Here is an 18,052-nt window from a genome sequence, read left to right on the forward strand (position 1 = left end):
ATTAGATCTTCAAATTTACTTGGTTGCATTTTGTGTGTGTATTTTTTTTAACATGTTCACAAATTATTAAGTTTCAAATGGTGACAACATGGCATTAAACCAAGCACAGGGTCCTGTGTAAACTGTATAAGGTGGCAAGCCCATGAGGCTGGCACTGCTTCCATCTTACATTTAAGAACCAGGTTCATAGAGATCAAGTAAACTCCCAAGGTTACTTTATCAAGAGCTGGGAAAATGTCAGAGGCAGAATGCTAACAAAGGTGTGGAAAGACTCCAAAAAGAATCTGGAGACTGACTAGAAAGAAATGATAAAGAGTCTTAGAGTTTGCAGACTTGAAACACAGCTAGGCAAAACCCCCATAAGTGTTCCTTCCAAAGAACAAAGAAAAGTTGAGAGTTCTTAAGTACAACTAGAGGCCCGGTGCACTTAATTTGTGCATGGGGGGGGGGGGTCCCCCTCAGCCCAGCCTGCACCCTGTCCAATCTGGGACCCATTAGGGGATGTCCATTGGGGGATCGGGCCTAAACCAGCAGTCAGATATCCCTCTCACAATCCTGGACCGCTGGCTCCTAATTGCTCACCTACCTGCCTGCCAGCCTGGTCGCCCACAACTGCACCCCCCCCACTGGCCTGGTCACCTCTTACTGCCCCCCCCTGCTGACCTGGTCGCCCCCAACTGCTCTCCTCTGCCGGCCTGGTTGCCCCTAACTGCCCCCCCCCCCCCCGCCAGTCTGGTTGCCCCCAACTGCCCCCCCTGCTGGCCTGGTCACCCCAACTGCCAGCCTGGTTGCCCCTCGCAGCCTGCTGTTCAGTTGTTTGGTCGTCCCTCACTAAACCCCCTGCTGGCCTGGTCATAGGCAGTCATCTTATGAGGGCGTGATGGTCAATTTGCATATTACCTCTTATTATATAGGATAGGAGGATAGGATGTACATTCTAGAGAATTACAGTATCAGTCCTGCATTCATAGCCTTATCAGTCAGATGTCAGACAGTCTGGATAATGGCTGTCAGGCGGATGTCAGGTCCTGGACCCTGAGTCCTTTTCAGGAGGTAATCAGAGGTCTGGTTATGTCCAGATACATATATCTGGACACAGGACTGGAAAGTTCAAAAGTTTAAGTTCTCAGGCTAGTTGGAACAAGAATTGAATCGGTTTCTCACGCCTCTCAACCTTCATAATTTTACTTTTAGCGGCTTAAAGTGACTCCATTTTATATATTCCTTATTTTCACTCTTTCCTCAGAGGTTTGACCGCTACTAAACTCTTCCTTAATTAAAGTAGGCCCTTCTCTGTTAAACTGAATCTAATGAAGATTTTCTAAATTTATTCAACACACAAAAATCTGCTGCCAGCCCCATTCACTCTAGTTCATCTCTGGACCCCCAGGGCTTACAAGGCATTTATCGAATGTCTTAATGTTACATAAAATACTGTGATGAAGCAGCAAGCTGTTTTGTCTACCTTTAGAATTCTTGCTGCACATTTCCTTTTAAAATCCTCTCCTACTCTGAAGTGTGTTCTTAGCGATTAATGATATGAAGTTTGATTTTAATGTCTACATGTCAATGGAAGTGACACTAAATACTGCAGTGACATTCTAACCGCAACACCCGAAATGATTCACATGAAGCATTCCGTGTTTGTTTGTTTTTTAAGCGACTATTATACTGGAACTCACTTAAATGGAAAAGAACGGAAGCGCCGGCGGCAAGGAGAGATTCTTCAAGGTGAAGGGACAAAAAGAGGAGGTCACGAGCATAACTCCCACACCACTCAGAGAGCCGGCCCGCTTGCGCGCCTGCGCAGAACGAACCCTGTTGCGCAGAAGCCGGACCGGAAGGGCTGAGGCCGGTGGGGCGGGGATAGGGTTGCTAGGAGAACGCGATGACGTTACTGCCGCGGCGTTCTTCTCCCCCAATGGGTGTCGCCTGACTGTAGTGACTGGCTGCGTACGTCACGCTGACGATGCGCGAAGGACACTCATCTAAGGGCTCGGAGGACGTCCGGCCTCTGTGAGCCGCTGCGTTTCCGCGGAGCGCCGGTGTGTTCGCCATCTTAAGGAGTGAGTTTGGTCCGGCCTTCCGCGCGGCAGGTGCTGGGAGCGGGGAACGGGGAGAGGAGCCCCTGGGGGATGATGCCTTGGCGGTAGGCCCGGCCGGCCTCCTCTTTTGGGGAAGCGGCTGTGACCCCTCAAGGGCGCGGAGGCGGGAAAACGAAGGCCCCGATCGGGGACCCAGGCTGCCGGTGCCTTGGGTCGGCCTGACGGCGCCCCTTGCCTTTCCTCTGATCTCACTCCTCCTCCCCTAGAAAGATGTTCTCGTCTGTGGCGCACCTGGCGCGGGCGAACCCTTTCAATGCGCCACACCTGCAGCTAGTGTACGATGGCCTCGCGGGTCCCTCCAGCAGCCCCGCCGGGCCCCCGGGCCCGCCCCGCCGCTCCCGCAACATGGCAGCCGCCGCTGTGGAAGGTGAGCTTAGACCCTGCCCCGATACGCTCGTTATGCCCACTCGGGGTCCGCGGGGCCTGGAGGGCAGGGAAAGACGTGCCCAGCCCGCCGCCCCGCAGGACGGCGCCCGGGTGCTTGCGGGAGGATGTCAGCCCGCTCCTCCCAGGCCGGGTGTGGGAGCCTTGGCCCTCCCTCAAGGGCGTGGGAGGCCTAGGCACCGTCGCTCCGTGACCTCCACGTCCTCGAGGGAGCAGAGGCATAGAGGCCTTGACTAGCTCCTTATCTCCGCTGTAAGTCCGCTTGGTCAGCATTGGGTAAAGTCTCCCTCCTAACCCCTGGCCACCTGCAGGTCCAACTGCATTATCTGTTCTTGGATTTGGCTTTAATTTTCTTCTTAAAAGTACTCCCTCCTCCGTTCGGTATTTCCGAAGTCTAATGTTAGTTGGTCCAGAATATATGCGATAACTGGGTTTCTTTTAATACGACATGTGGAGGCAGCGAGGTGCTGCAGCCTCAGATGGGCCACAGAAAGCACATAATTGGTAGAATCCCTTTGGTCTTATTTCTTGGGATCCTTGGTGGTTAGACCCCATTTAAATGCATTGTGTGTGCTTTAAATCAAGTCCCACGGGAGTGGATGTACAGAGAAACCTGAAAACGAAATTGTAACTCCAGCACGGTTACATTGTACCGGTAAAATCTAATGTTTGTTTTTCTTAAATTAGGTATGGGTTTCTGTTAAGCCTTTAGTGTGGGTACAAAACCCTTTCACTAGCATTCCGTCCTTCCATTTTGAAAGTTAAAGCTAACCTCATTTGTGTAGTAATGTATTTGAGTGCAGGAATTTATGTTTCTCTAGTTTTATGCTATAGGAATCCATAAGTGGGGATAGTACTGGTTAGTGGCTGGGGTAAACCTAGAATTTTGCAAGCTGAGTGCTCCTTCTGAGTTTGATTTGTACTCTGAAGTGTGTTCTTAGCAATTAATGATTTGAAGTTTGATTTAATAATTAATGTAGAGAACTTTTTTTCTCACAGATAGAATCTTCATAATCTTTTAGTGATTGTTTTAATTGTGACAGTGAATTTCTTGTTACTCGAACTAGATGGAAACTCATCCTTCAACTTAATTGTAAACAGGTGGCCAGAGCTATTCTGTTGTGATAGTACAATTATTTCACAGGGAAATAGTTCTCTTCATTCCCATGGCCTTCGTCATCTGAAGAAATACTTACTTGATTTTTTTTTTTTCCCAATCAGAGGAGTATAGCTGTGACTATGGATCTGGCAGATTCTTTATCCTTTGTGGAATTGGAGGAATTATTAGCTGTGGCACAACACATACAGCATTGGTTCCTCTAGATCTGGTTAAATGCAGAATGCAGGTTTGTTTTGCATGTGGGTCTGAATAAAGCATGGCTAAGTTGTAAGATGTAGTCATCTACTAACAAGCTGTGTGGAAACCTAACTATCCAGGAGGTAAGTTGAGAACCAGTAATAACATGAGTTTCATACTAAAATGCATGGTGTGTCTTGTCTTATTACAGAGTACAGTTGTGAATATGGCTCCATGAAGTTTTATGCACTGTGTGGCTTTGGTGGGGTCTTAAGTTGTGGTATCACACACACCGCCGTCGTTCCTCTGGATTTAGTGAAATGCCGAATGCAGGTTTGTATTGGGAATAACAGTGTTAAAAGTTTTCATGTGGGACTTAATTCCAAATAATCTTAAAGGACTTCACAAATGAGAGGAATTTGAATACAGAGGAACTGCTAGAAACTTGAGTAGGAAACCAAACTTGAATATCTTTGTTTTAATTAGTGTTTTAAATCCAAGAAATGCCTCTTTTAAAATAAGGATGTGGGTAGATTGTGGATCTCAGACTTTGGCTATAAATGTTTTTTTGCTGTTGGGCTCAATTCTGGCTAGAGTTGCCTCTTCAAGGCCTCCTGGTTCTTTATGTTCCAAGTAGCCATTTTATAAGCAGTTACGTGTCAAAGTGGGTAATCATTCTTTGTATATTATGTGAAGTAACTTTACATCTCTTAATTGATAAGATTAAGGGAGACAGTGCTATGTAGATTTTAAAATGTATCTTAATATTAAAATTTTGTGGGTATAGCATTTTATATATTCACTTACATAAAGGTTTTTAAATAATTAGGATATCTTGATTAGGATTATTGAAGCAAAAATAATCAAACCTTAAAAATTTATTTGTTCCAAACAGGATTAGAAGTCTACTTACCTAAAAGAGAAAGGAAGTGAAATATTAGCAGGGAGAGGAAGGTGATGTATACCAGCCCTTTTAGTACTGGCAGAAATAGTGAGATAAGATTTTTTCCCCCCATTTAGTTAATAGAATGGATATGAAATATACCTTTTTTAAAACTTTTTATGCATGTCTCTTGAAATGAGTTGAGGTCAGAAGACATACTCATTATGTTGATGTACCTTTTTAACTTGTATTTACTTTGATTGTATTAAGTTCACAAAACTCTATTGACTTTATAGTGTAATCTACTTAATGGGCTAGCCTATATCAGAGATATACAGGCATACAGGCAAGACCCTTTAGCAGCAAAAAGATTATGACTTGCTGAAAAGCTCAGGTGGTTAGCATTTTTAGCAATAAAGTATTTTTTATTTAAGGTGTGTACATTGTCTTTTTAGACAATGCTATTGCACACTTAATAGACAACAGTATAGTGTAAACATAACTCCTATGCACTGGGAAACCAAGAAATGTGTGTGACTTGCTTTATTTGTGAAATTATCTTTATTGCAGTGGCCTGGAACTGAACCTGCAATATCTCTAAGGCATGCCTGTAGACTTATCTGTTATTTAGACAGTAGTTTTGAAACTAAATCTTTAAAAGTGGTAGAGTTGGGTGGTGAAAACTCTTTAGAGTCAGTTTTGTTATGTATTTTTGTATTGTAGACATTTTACCCTCTGAACTAACTTTCCAAGACGTGAGTCTAACTGAAAGAAAGATAAACCTCAATGTACACCAAGCATGTCAAACTCGTGGGTTGTGGGCCACGAGTTTGACATGCTTGATGTACACATTGTTACAAAGATAATTATAGATAATAAGCTGTTGCCATTTGGTGAGCTTGTATTGTTCTACCTTTTGTGTAGTTGCTCAAGTTTATTTTAGAACCAAACGGGAAGAAAAACTAATAAGAAAATTAAATATTTATGAGAAATGTTAGCTCTTCGGTACATTTTATTTTTTTTTCTTGTTTTAAATATAGGTGGACCCTGAGAAGTACAAAGGCATATTTAATGGATTCTCAGTTACACTTAAAGAGGATGGTGTTCGTGGTTTGGCTAAAGGATGGGCTCCAACTTTCATTGGCTACTCTATGCAGGGGCTCTGCAAATTTGGCTTTTATGAAGTCTTCAAGGTCTTGTATAGCAACATGCTTGGAGAGGTATGTAAGTTAACTTTGCAATTGAAAGTCCTGAACTTTTAACTTAAAGTTTAAAACCAAAAGGGATCTTAGATTTTTGTCTGACCCACCTCATTTTAGAACTGAGGAAATGGTCTCAGAAATGGTAAGCAACCTGTTCTGAATCATAAGTCTATTCTAGCAATGACAAGATGAAAAAAAAATGTATATCATTATATTTTAGAGCTCTTATTATACACTGCTGCTTTCCAAAAAGTTGGATTTTGAGTTTATATCAAGAGTTTATTAAGGGAACTTACACATGAAGCATGTTTTGGGTGGCAGCAAGATGAGGCATGGATGTCCTCCATACCACATGGTAGGCACTAAGGAGTTGTTTAGGACTGGGAGAGATGGTTGGGAGACTTGCATGTGACCTGCCCAGATAAAGGGAAAATGCCTTACATGCTTGCCTTGTGGCAGGGCAACGGAACCCACACACCTGGGGTGTAGGGGACGGGTCCATCAGGCATTCTCTGGGTGAATTTTCAGGAAGCAATCTCTGTTCTGGATCTAGCATGAGGTTCCAGCAGTGGTCACTCATGGCACAGTTTCTCCTCCACAGATTCTTTAGTGTAGTTCAGGGATCAGCCATTCTTGGTACTTAGATGTTAAAGCTATTCACATTGCACTGTGGTTGATGAAGTTAGGAGAGATAAACATTCGGTCTCATATCGTGTGTTATCCATGGACAGTATGATAGAGAAACACTTAAAATGTCTGAAATTTAACTGTTTCCTAGAACTGTCCCTTAAAGTAAAACTGAAAACAGCCAATTCACGTCCCTCGTGTTTTTCAATTAGGAAAACACCTATCTCTGGCGCACATCACTGTATTTGGCCGCCTCTGCCAGTGCTGAATTCTTTGCTGACATTGCCCTGGCTCCTATGGAAGCTGCTAAGGTTCGAATTCAAACCCAACCAGGTTATGCCAACACTCTAAGGGATGCAGCTCCCAAAATGTACAAGGAAGAAGGCTTAAATGCGTAAGTAAACATTTGCCTAAGTTTGTAGTATAAGGTACTCATTTGAGGGAACTGCATTTGTTAGCATTAAGCCTACCAGACTTTAAAATTTTTTTTTTAATGTCCATCCCCTCAACCCCTTTACATAGAACATAAACTCCAGGGGAAGAATAAGTTCATAACATGGTTTGAGCCCTGAATTAAGGATTTTTTCTAAAGTAGGAAGGGAGGGGCCATTTGTCAGTTACAAGTGACTTGATATTTGACCTAAACATTAACTTTTGGGGAGACTTTATTAGAATTCATGTCATCTGTGTTCACAGTTAAGAATTTGCATATGGTCAAGCCACAACATGCTTCCTTAGATCCACCTTTGTGGATGCCAATCTTGAACTGAGTTCTATTTGTAAACTTACTGTTTCTTGTAGTTCCAGTCAAGAAACATCCAGCAACTTTCTGGTTGTACAGTCAAAGGTGCTTGAGTCATTGGCATGTGAGATAAATATACCTGCATGTTAGTCTTAGGTTCTGATACAAATGACATGCAATTGTGCTGCCATTTTTGTACTATCAGGACTTGACTGGTGTGCGGACACTTCTGTTAATGATGGAAATTCTGCTAGATAAATATATGCAACTGAGTAAAATAAGTCCTGTGATTTCCTAGATTCTACAAGGGGGTTGCTCCTCTGTGGATGAGACAGATACCATACACTATGATGAAGTTCGCCTGCTTTGAACGTACTGTTGAAGCATTGTACAAGTTTGTGGTTCCTAAGCCCCGAAGTGAATGTACCAAGGGAGAGCAGCTGGTTGTAACATTTGTGGCAGGTTACATAGGTATGAATTACTTAGATCATGCTTGTCTGAAATGAAAGACAAAGAGTTATTTTCATTACTGACCTCTTTTGTGAAGAAAAAATATTCTAAAGAAGTTATCTTCCCATAGCATTTCATACGACCTTCAGGATTCATGGTTTGCATGGTTAAGCTTGGGAATACATTGATTTGACTGCTCTCCTATTTTTTGTTTTTGTTTGTTTGTTTAGAACAGATTTAAAAATACAAGAGAATGTTGATTAAAAGCTGAATATAAAAACTTTTGAAAGATTGGGTAGATCGCTTTATAACCTTTGTCAGTCTTACTCTAATTCTGATTTGTTCTAAGAACTACAAAATTTTATTACTTGGTCATGTCAAGATTGTTGGCTGTGATGTGTTGTTTTTTCTTAACTGACCCCATATTGAATCATATTTTTTGACTTTTTTCAGCTGGAGTCTTCTGTGCAATTGTTTCTCACCCTGCTGATTCTGTGGTGTCTGTGTTGAATAAAGAGAAGGGTAGCACTGCTACTCAGGTCCTCCAGAGACTTGGATTTAAAGGTAGGATTGTTCTTCCTCTAAAGAAAGAATAACACTTTGGGGTATATTCCATTTTTCACTCATATTTCATATTTTAACCAGGTGTGTGGAAGGGACTCTTTGCCCGTATCATCATGATCGGCACTCTGACTGCACTACAGTGGTTCATCTATGACTCCGTGAAGGTCTACTTCAGGCTCCCTCGCCCTCCTCCACCTGAGATGCCAGAGTCTCTGAAGAGGAAGCTTGGGTTAACTGAGTAGATAGATCGATGCACATATGGACTGAATCTGCTTTTGGTCAGTGTTGACGGAAGTGCAAAAGGAACTTTTATATATTTGACAGTGTGTAGGAAATGGTCTATTCCTGATATAATTACTGTAGTACTCTTGCTTAAGGCACGAGTTTCAAATTTGCTGTTGAAATAAATACACCTGGTCATGATTTGTCTGTGACTTGATAATTATTTTTAAAACTAGTTTTTAAAGATTTAATCCTAAAATGGAAAGAACTAGTATAAAACCTCCAGAGAAAAATGCAGACTAACCACTGTTGGTTCAGTCCTCTGATCCCTACTCATAAATTGTAATGTCTCAAGTTTTGTCACTCAAGAGAGTTCTTATATTTTTAGGAAACATCCTAAATTTTCAAAAATTTGATTTAATTGTTCAATTTAAATACGGATAAATGTTATTTTGAGAAGTTGATTTTGGCATATAATCGAAATTTTTGCATTGTGTACTGTGCTCTTAAAAATCCCTATGACTAGCTAGCTGGTTTGGCTCAGTGGATAGAGCATTTGCCTGTGGACTGAAGGGCCCTGGGTTCGATTCTGGTCAAGGGCACATGCCCGGGTTGTGGGCTTGATCCCCAGTAGGGGGCATACAGGAGGCAGCTGATCAATGATGCTTATCACTGATGTTTCTATCTCTCCCTCTCCCTTCCTCTCTGAAATCATAAAAGTATTTGCCCTGGCTGGGTAGCTCAGTTGGTTAGAGCATTGTCCAGATACACCAAGGTTGCGGATTCAATCCCTAGTCAGGGCACATATAAGACAGCCAATGAGTGCATAAATAAGTGGACCAACAAATTGATGTTTATCTCTAAAAGTCAATTAAAAAAAATAGCCTGTTTTGCTAAATTATGCATATGTAGTAACATATAAAATAAAGTTGGACTGAAAAAGAAGTAACAGCTTAAATCTCCATTTTGTGAAAACTTCATGAAGTGTTTTGAGCATATTTTAAAGTGAGTTTAACATTTCCATGATAACTGTTTTTGGAATAGAAGTGTCCATATGTCTATGAAGTTTGGTGCATGGCAGTCTTACTGCTAAATTAGACTTATGCACTGTTTCTTTAGCATAAGGTTATATAATTGTTCATATAATTTTTATCATTTATGAGATAAATCACAAAATAATTGTTAAAAATTTCAGATACCACATGGTTAAGGAACAAACTGATTCCAAACTTAGAGGAATCTGTAGCTCAAAAGTGCTGTGCCTCTACTGATAAATCAAATAATAATGTGGTAGTTTAATAAGTCAGCTCGTCCTAACAATTCTTAACCTCAGATAGTACTGAATCATTTATCTCTTAAAAGGCAACCCTGCCTTTACATGTTTAACAATGGTCCCAGGAGTCCATGAGGAGTTACCTTCATCATTGATAAGAGATTATGAATCTTTGGGTTATTACAATGTGACTTGAGTTACCTAGAAAGCAACAATTCCAAAATTTTCATGAGCTTCTATGGACTAATGTGCCATGCATGCAACAGTCAATAAATGCTGGCTATGCTGAATGAAAACACAAGACATACTGTATTTCTTACCTAATACTGTGATTTTGATGTACAAGTCTGCTGGCTTTCTTTGGGGAATGTGGTATATGCAAAATTTGAAAATGGAGGATAATTCATGTGAAGGACAATATTGTTTCAAGACCCATGAATCAACCCCAGGGGGTTGTATTAAGCAAGATTAAAACTTAGGGAAATATGATGTGACCCACTTTTACTTAGGAATAAACTGATTTACTAATTTTATCGACAATTGATGAAACTTTCACTGATATTAGTACAGGGAATTTTCACAGCTGAGGATGACTCCCTCATAAGAGACCAAATATATTATTGAAATAAATGATTTTACATTGTCTACTGTTAGGGAACAGATAAAGTTTTTCATCCTGTATTTGCCACAGAAGCTATCTGACTTGAAGACAAAATCATGACCATGAGCTTAGTGACATTCAGATTTTAGGGTCTTTTCTCAGCATGGCTATCAAATTACTGACAGATTTGTGAGTCATTTCAATGAGTAGAACTAGCACCAAATAAGATAAGTGCCTTGTTTGTTTGCCACTGATAGAAACAAATATTCTTCATAAATGAATTTTCAGATAAATTAGTATTTTTAATGCAAAAATTTTTTTTTTCATGTCTAAAATGCATTATTGTATCTTAAGATGATTCCATGGAACATAATTTACATTTCATTTGGTATCATCATTATGAACAAATACTGCTTAGGATGGACTACAATGACGATCTCCCTTTGTGACATAGAGCTATTTACAAAAACAGTCCCATACTATATAACTTTTTGTTATATCACTTAACGGCTTTGCCCTTTACTAGATGTGCCAGGCAGTTTAGACATGTTAATGCTAGTATTCACAGCAGCCTTGTAAGGTAGATATTCTTATTTACAGATGAAAAAATTTAAGGTTCACAGATACTAAACTTTTCTGAGGCCACAGAACTAAGTGATGGGACAGCCAGATTTGGAACCCAGATATCTCTGATTTCAAAGTCCCTTATTTCTACTATGTTAAAACTGAATGAATCAGTCTTCAACAAGCCTGGCTTTGCCACTGTAATTATGGAAAATCTATCATAACAATTATTATAGCCGAAACCGGTTTGGCTCAGTGGATAGAGCGTCGGCCTGCGGACTGAAGGGTCCCAGGTTCGATTCCGGTCGGGGGCATGTACCTTGGTTGCGGGCACATCCCCAGTAGGAGGTGTGCAGGAGGCAGCTGATCGATGTTTCTCTCTCATCGATGTTTCTAGCTCTCTACCCCTCTCCCTTCCTCTCTGTAAAAAATCAATAAAATATATTTTAAAAAAAAAACACAAAAAAAAACAAAACAATTATTATAGTTTGGAACAAGAGAATTCAAATACCCCAAACAAGAAGAAACTCAAAATCTAGTTCCAGACACCCATGAAACCATTTGAAAACCATATGATGGGCACCCAGTGCTTAAGTAAAATGTAAGCAATAAAATTGTGAGTGAAACTTTAACAGCAGTTCAGGAAAGAGAAGAGAATAATATGGAATCAAAGAAGCAGAAAGAACATTTCTTTGGGCTCAATTTGGAATTATGTGAATCAATTTTTTTTTTTTTAATATATTTTATTGATTTTTTACAGAGAGGAAGAGAGGAAGGGAGAGGGATAGAGAGTTAGAAACATCGATGAGAGAGAAACATCGATCAGCTGCCTCCTGCACGCCCCCCACTGGGGATGTGCCCGCAACCAAGGTACATGCCCTTGACCGGAATCGAACCTGGGACCCTTGAGTCCGCAGGCCGACGCTCTATCCACTGAGCCAAACCGGTTTTGGCTGAATCAATTTTAATACTAATTGTAGTAGCTAACATGTAATACTATACCTAGTCTTTTAAAAAATAAGTATGGCCCTACCTGGTTTGGCTCAGTGGATAGAGCATTGACCTGCGGACTGAAGGGTCCCGGGTTCAATTCCAGTCAAGGGCACCTGTTGGGTTGTGGACTCAATCCCCAGTAAGGGGTGTGCAGGAGGCAGCCGATCAATGATTCTCATCATTGATGTTTCTATCCCTCTCCCTCCTCTCTGAAATCAATAAAAATATATTTTAAAAAATATGTTCATAGAAAAACTTGCAAGGACATATACTAAAAAATGAATAGTGTTGACTGAGGAAAACTGTTAAGCCTTGAAGAACCGGGAGATGCGGGCAGAACACACCTCCATCCGAGGCGTTGCAGTCTCTGATTAGGTCAGCCTCCCTCAAGTTTCTCTTAGGCAATCCTTCTCAAACTTCAATATCCACATGAATTTCCTCAGGATTTTATTACAAATGCAGTTTCTGATTCAGCAGCTCTGAGGTGGAGCCTGACAATCTATATTTCTAACAAGTGCCTAGGTGAGGTTGATGCTCTGGTCTCTTCAAAGGAGAGAGAGCTCTGTCTCTTGGTAGTGGCCTTGTGGTTCCAGATCCCATGAGCACTGGTTATAGCACACTTCTTTCCTTGGGATACTCATGAAATTAATAGATTAAACCATCTTCCCCTCCCCAACATGAGATAACTTGGATTACTGTTTCTTGTAATCAGAGCCCTGATTACTAGTAAACCCCTCATAGCCAACTCTAAGTTCTGTAAGATCAGGGGATACTTGTTAGCCAGCTATGTAGCCCCTGAGACACCTACACATGTGCTTGGCACACATTAAGCACTCCATAAATGTTTTCAAACATGAATTGACTAAGGACAAAACTCTTTTGCCCTAGCTGATTTGGTTAAGTGGATAGAGCAGTGGTCCTCAAACTTTTTAAACAGGGGGCCAGTTCACTGTCCCTCAGACCGTTGGAGGGCCGGACTATAGTTTAAAAAAACAAAACTGAACAAATTCCTATGCGCACTGTGGGCCCAGGACAAGTTGGCTGCTAAGCAGGACAGGCAGTGGCACCCGGCAGGCCGGGTAAATGTCCTCAGTGGGCCACATGTGGCCCGCGGGCCGTAGTGTGAGGACCCCTGGGATAGAGCATCGACCTGTGGACTGATGGGTCTTGGGTTTGATTCCCGTCAAGGGCACATGCCCAGGTTGTGGGCTTGATCCCCAGTAGGGGGCGTGCAGGAGGCAGCCGATCAATAATTTTCTCTCATCATTGATGTTTCTATCTCTCCCTGCCTCTCTGATATCAATAAAAATACATTAAAAAAAAACAAAACAAAACACCAAACCACTAAAATCAATCTCTTCCTCTAAATGGATAATGAATTTAACAACCCTGATTCTGATGGCAGGATCCAGTTAGGACCCCAAACACACAGACTATGCTACCTGGCAGTCAGTGAAGACAAGTGGGGATTCAGATCCTGCCCCATCTAGTTTCCCAGTGCTAGACTGGCAGATCCTGCTTCTCCCCACTTGTCTGTGTGTGTGTGTGTGTGTGTGTGTGTGTGTGAGTGAGTGAGTGAGGGGGAGGCATAAGGTTCTTGCTAAAGAAAGTTTCAACTACATGTTTTAGCATACTTATTTTGAAAAATCAAGTGATCGACCATTTTCAATATTTTATTTTTACTGTACAAAATTGAATCATGTACAAAATGGTATTTACTCCGGAATTTCATTATTTCTAACTTGTCAATCTCTTCATAACATGACAGAGGTCCCATTTAAAAACCAACTTACTTCAATCTAATCTAAATAATTTCAAACTAATCTGTACCTGAAATGTGTGTTATTTCATCTTTTATATCCTTAATCTCAGCTTGGACTATTGTTAAATTAGATATTTTTTCATGTAAGAAAGCAATTTCTTTCTCTCTTTGTAGTAAGTCAGCAACCAGTCTTCCAATGCGTAGTGTTAAATCATTTACCAATGGTTCCAAACGGGAAAAGTCCTTCTTTAGATTATACACCTTTGGCTTTAGATCATTTGCAAAAGTCACTGTCTTCAGAACTTTAGCTCTGTCACTTTCTAAACTTAACAACCTGTCTGTGTGCTTGTTGAAGTCACTCTTTAGCTCCGAAAGCATCTTCTTAACAGTGTTAATTCTCTGTGAATTTTCAGATGCTGTCTTTCGGAGCATTGCTGTTCGGTCAATGCTGCTGGAAAGAAGATCACCTATGTTTTTTACTGTATTTTTTTCTGCTTTTTCTATTTTACTTTCCAGTTCTTGCACAGAGTCTGTCAATGATGTTATATCAGTTACTAAACCTGAAATACGGCGTATATCTGTCTTTATAGTTGTAATCTTGAGACCAACATCTTTTGCCATGGAAGTTGTACTTTGGTCTATTTTTGTAACATCTTGTGAAAGAGTTGTCAAATTGTTGTTCAATATGCCCTGTTTTTCAGTTATCCTGTTGGACCAAGTTTTCAACTCATAAATTTCCTCCTGTAGATGCTTTAGATGAGCAATTATCTGAAAAGACTTCCATTGTTCCATGATAGCTTCAGACTTCTGACACTATAAGAAAATATAATACCACAGTAACTAAGTTGATTAAGATCTCAACAGTTAAAATTTAACTTAAGTTTTGTTAATCCTCACCCAAGGATATTTTCCCACTGATTTTTAGGGAGAGTGTAAGAGAGAGAGAAAGACAGAAACATCGATGTGAGAGAAACACATCGATTGGTTGCCTCCTGCACGAGCCCCAACCAGGAGAGAAGCCTGCAACCAAGGTACCTGCCCTTGATGGGAATCGAATGCTGACGCTCTATCCACTGAGCCAAACCGGCTAGGGCTCAACTTAAATTTTACGTTAGTTTTAACCATAATTTCCCTGCTCCTCTGGAAAGCATTTGGTAAAAGATGTATTAAGTGTATTACTAATGAATAAGAAGGAAAACATGAAGGAAATATAAACTGTTACTGAGAATGACATTTTCAGTTATTTTTGTACTATCAATCCTCTGTACAGTGACAAAATGAGCTAAATGATAGTGACTTATTTTTCCACTGTTGGAGAAGGGAAGAGCCTTCTAGATGAGCACTGGTAGAATTGGGGGGCGGGGGGGGGGAGGCGGTCAAAGAAGGCACTATAACTTCTGAGACGTAAGTTGTGTGTAGTTATAACAAGTGCCAGAATGAATGTCCAAGACACTTTAAATACACTTATTGTCCTATTACTTTTATGAATAATTTTCTGGGGTATCTAACTATCTTAAATAATTCAATTTAACTAATTCTTAAATTCCTAGTATGTTATTAGGCATGCCAGGTATGAGAGACATAAAGATGAGTACAGCTTAGGCTGTGGCCTCAATTCAGTTTACTGGTTTAGTAGAGAAGACATACATGTGAAAAACAAAACAACAAATAAACAAAAGCTATCTCCATGGTTCTAAAATTCCATGTTCCAAATACAAGTGGTTCTTAGTTCTTGTATGTTTCAATGCCATTGTCCTTCCCCACCATCCACTGTATACTGATATCTCTGAACTGTCATTTTGGTTTAACTTGGACACATTAGCTGATGTACATTTTGAGTGCCTGGCAACATTTCAAGTTGTTATTGTTGCTGGCAGTGGTGTGTGCAGGAGGCAACCAGTCGATGTGTCTCTCCCACATCAATGATTCTCTCCCTCCTTTGAGGATGCCCTTCCACTTTCTCTGAAAAGCAATGGAAAAAATATCCTTAGGTGAGAATTGAAAAAAAAAGAAGACTAAGGAGCAGCTATGTAGTTGCATAGAAACAGAAAGCTGAAATGGGGCAGAACAGTTAATTAATTCAAAGCAGCAACCCAATTGCCCCATCACATATGTTTGTATATTTTAGAATTTTTTTCCTCAATAGGTTTATGCTTCATTAATTATTGGTGGGGGAGGTGCCCCTCCCACCCACCCCCCTTTTATTAATAGAGAAGTTAGATTGTGAAAATGTCATTGCAACTATGGCAATAAGGGACAGCCACAAATGGGAAGGAAATCGAGTAGTGATTGCAAAACCACGGGAAAGTTTTGCAATAAAGTGTATTCACTGAAACAGAAGATCCCCAAGGGTGAAAAGAGATGGCTTATTTTCATTACTAGGTTGTCATTTATTAATGTATCTACTCTGTAAATGTTGTTTAATAGCATATAATTAAGACATCTCGGAAAGAGCTAAGTTTATTCTTAAAGGATTAGATCATTAAGAAGCTGTTAGTAAGCCTCTTTGTTTTTTTGTTTTTTTTTAAAAATATATTTTATTGATATTTTACAGAGAGGAAGGGAGAGGGATAGAGAGCTAGAAACATAGATGAGAGAAAAACATCCATCAGCTGCCTCCTGCACACCTCCCACTGGGGATGTGCCCGCAACCAAGGTACATGCCCTTGACCGGAATCGAACCCGGGACCCTTCATTCCGCAGGCCGACGCTCTATCCACTGAGCCAAATCGGTTTCGGCAGCCTCTTTGTTTTACTTGGTAGCTTACAAAAGCAATTTATTAAGAACTTCCACTGACCTTTACTAAAATATAAACTTGATACACTGTAGAAATGGTCTAATAATTGTTTTACTGAATTATTTCTAAAAATTACTTATGGCTTGCTTAAGCTACTTAGGATGTACAGAAGACGAGGAGAGTCTATCAGTAGCAGCTCAAAAGATTCAGCCAATAATTTGAATATTTACCAAGTTTTATATATATGTGTGTGTGTGTATATATATATATATATATATATATATATATACATATATATATATATATATATATATATATATATATATATATATATACATACATACATACACACACACTAGAGGGGCCCGGTGCATGAAATTCATGCGGGGGGGGGGGCGGTCCCTCAGCCTGGCCTGTGCCCTCTCGTAGTCTGGGACCCCTTGGGGAATATCCCTCTCGCAGTCCGGGACCCCTTGCTCCTTACTGCTTGCCTGCTTGCTGCTCCTTACCGCTCAGCTTGCTGCTCCTTAGTGCTGCCATGGAGGTGGGAGAGGCTCCCGCCACCGCTGTTGCACTCGCCAGTTATGAGCCTGGCTTCTGGCTGAGCGGCACTCCCTCTGTGGGAACACACTGACCACCACGGGGCAGGTACTGCATTGAGTGTCTGCCCCCTGGTGGTTAGTGTGCATCATAGTGACCAGTCATTCTGGTCGTTCCACCTTAACGGTTGCTTAGGCTTTTTTTTTTTTTTTTTAAATATATTTTATTGATATTTTACAGAGAGGAAGGGAGAGGGACAGAGAGCCAGAAACATCGATGAGAGAGAAACATCGATCAGCTGCCTCCTGCACACCTCCCACTGGGGATGTGCCTGCAACCAAGGTACATGCCCTTGACCGGAATCGAACCTGGGACCCTTCAGTCCACAGGCCGGTGCTCTATCCACTGAGCCAAACCAGCTCCGGCTTGCTTAGGCTTTTATTATATAGACTAGTGGCCTGGTGCATGAAATTTGTGCACATTAAAAGGGAATTAATTAGAGGAAATATTTTAATATTGCTATTTGCCCTTTCTCTATAATAGAAGTGTCAGAGAAGAAAGAAAATTAGTAAAATGTATATGAAAATCTCCCTCCTGTCTGGTGCGCACTGGGGGACCCAGAATCAAGACCCCGCCCACCTGCGCACACCTTGAAATTGCGTGAGACCCAGACCCGGCCGGCCCCATCCCCGTCAAGCCTTGCCAGGAGGGGGGCCGCAGCCTCAGTCCCCCCAGCTTGGCGCCAGGTGGGGGGTGCGGCCTCAGGTTCCCCGGCTCAGCCTCACAAGGGTGTGACAACCATTTGCATATTAGCTCTTTATTATATAGGATGCAAGGTACTAAGCTAGATTGTCCTACAATGACAAATATTGTCTGGATCTACAAACATAACAACATGGTTCCAGGGAATGATTTCTGGGTCCAATTGGCTTTCCAAAAACTTTGCTAAAGCAGTGGTTGGCAAACTGCGGCTCGCAAGCCACATGCGGCTCGTGAGCCGCAGTTTGCCGCTCTGTTGACTAATGAGTTTGCCGACCACTGGGATAGGGACTTAATCACAAGGAACAACAACAGCCTGTAATTATTGGAATCGAGAGTCTAGGTC

General features: G+C 41.2%; 2 protein-coding genes across 5 annotated transcripts in view; one reads left to right on the plus strand and one right to left on the minus strand.

Moving 5' to 3' along the window:
• Positions 1 to 1,916: 1,916 nt before the first annotated feature.
• SLC25A3 (solute carrier family 25 member 3) lies at positions 1,917 to 8,677 on the plus strand. Of its 3 annotated transcripts, none has more exons than XM_080661439.1 (8): positions 1,917 to 2,066; positions 2,312 to 2,472; positions 3,998 to 4,119; positions 5,710 to 5,889; positions 6,711 to 6,892; positions 7,539 to 7,711; positions 8,144 to 8,254; positions 8,336 to 8,677. In XM_080661439.1, the coding sequence occupies exons 2-8, from the start codon at positions 2,316 to 2,318 to the stop codon at positions 8,494 to 8,496; spliced, it is 1,086 nt and encodes a 361-aa protein (XP_080517565.1). In that variant the 5' UTR covers positions 1,917 to 2,066; positions 2,312 to 2,315; the 3' UTR covers positions 8,497 to 8,677. The 3 variants fall into 3 exon arrangements, with proteins under 3 accessions (XP_080517565.1, XP_080517566.1, XP_080517567.1); XM_080661440.1 differs by having other exon boundaries at positions 1,943 to 2,066; positions 2,316 to 2,472; XM_080661441.1 differs by lacking the exons at positions 1,917 to 2,066; positions 3,998 to 4,119 and adding an exon at positions 3,711 to 3,835.
• A 4,886-nt stretch (positions 8,678 to 13,563) lies between these two features.
• Positions 13,564 to 18,052, minus strand: part of IKBIP (IKBKB interacting protein) — a 28,518-nt gene continuing 24,029 nt past the window's right edge. The window contains exon 3 of one of the 2 annotated variants that reach the window (XM_080659595.1): positions 13,564 to 14,482. In XM_080659595.1, coding sequence (XP_080515721.1) covers positions 13,727 to 14,482 — 756 coding nt within the window. In that variant the 3' untranslated portion in view covers positions 13,564 to 13,726. The remainder of the gene's footprint in view (positions 14,483 to 18,052) is intronic. The other variant, XM_080659594.1, reaches the window with a different exon arrangement.

This window comes from Plecotus auritus (assembly GCF_963455305.1).
Source record: "Plecotus auritus genome assembly, chromosome: 3".
Taxonomy (NCBI): Eukaryota; Metazoa; Chordata; class Mammalia; order Chiroptera; family Vespertilionidae; genus Plecotus; species Plecotus auritus.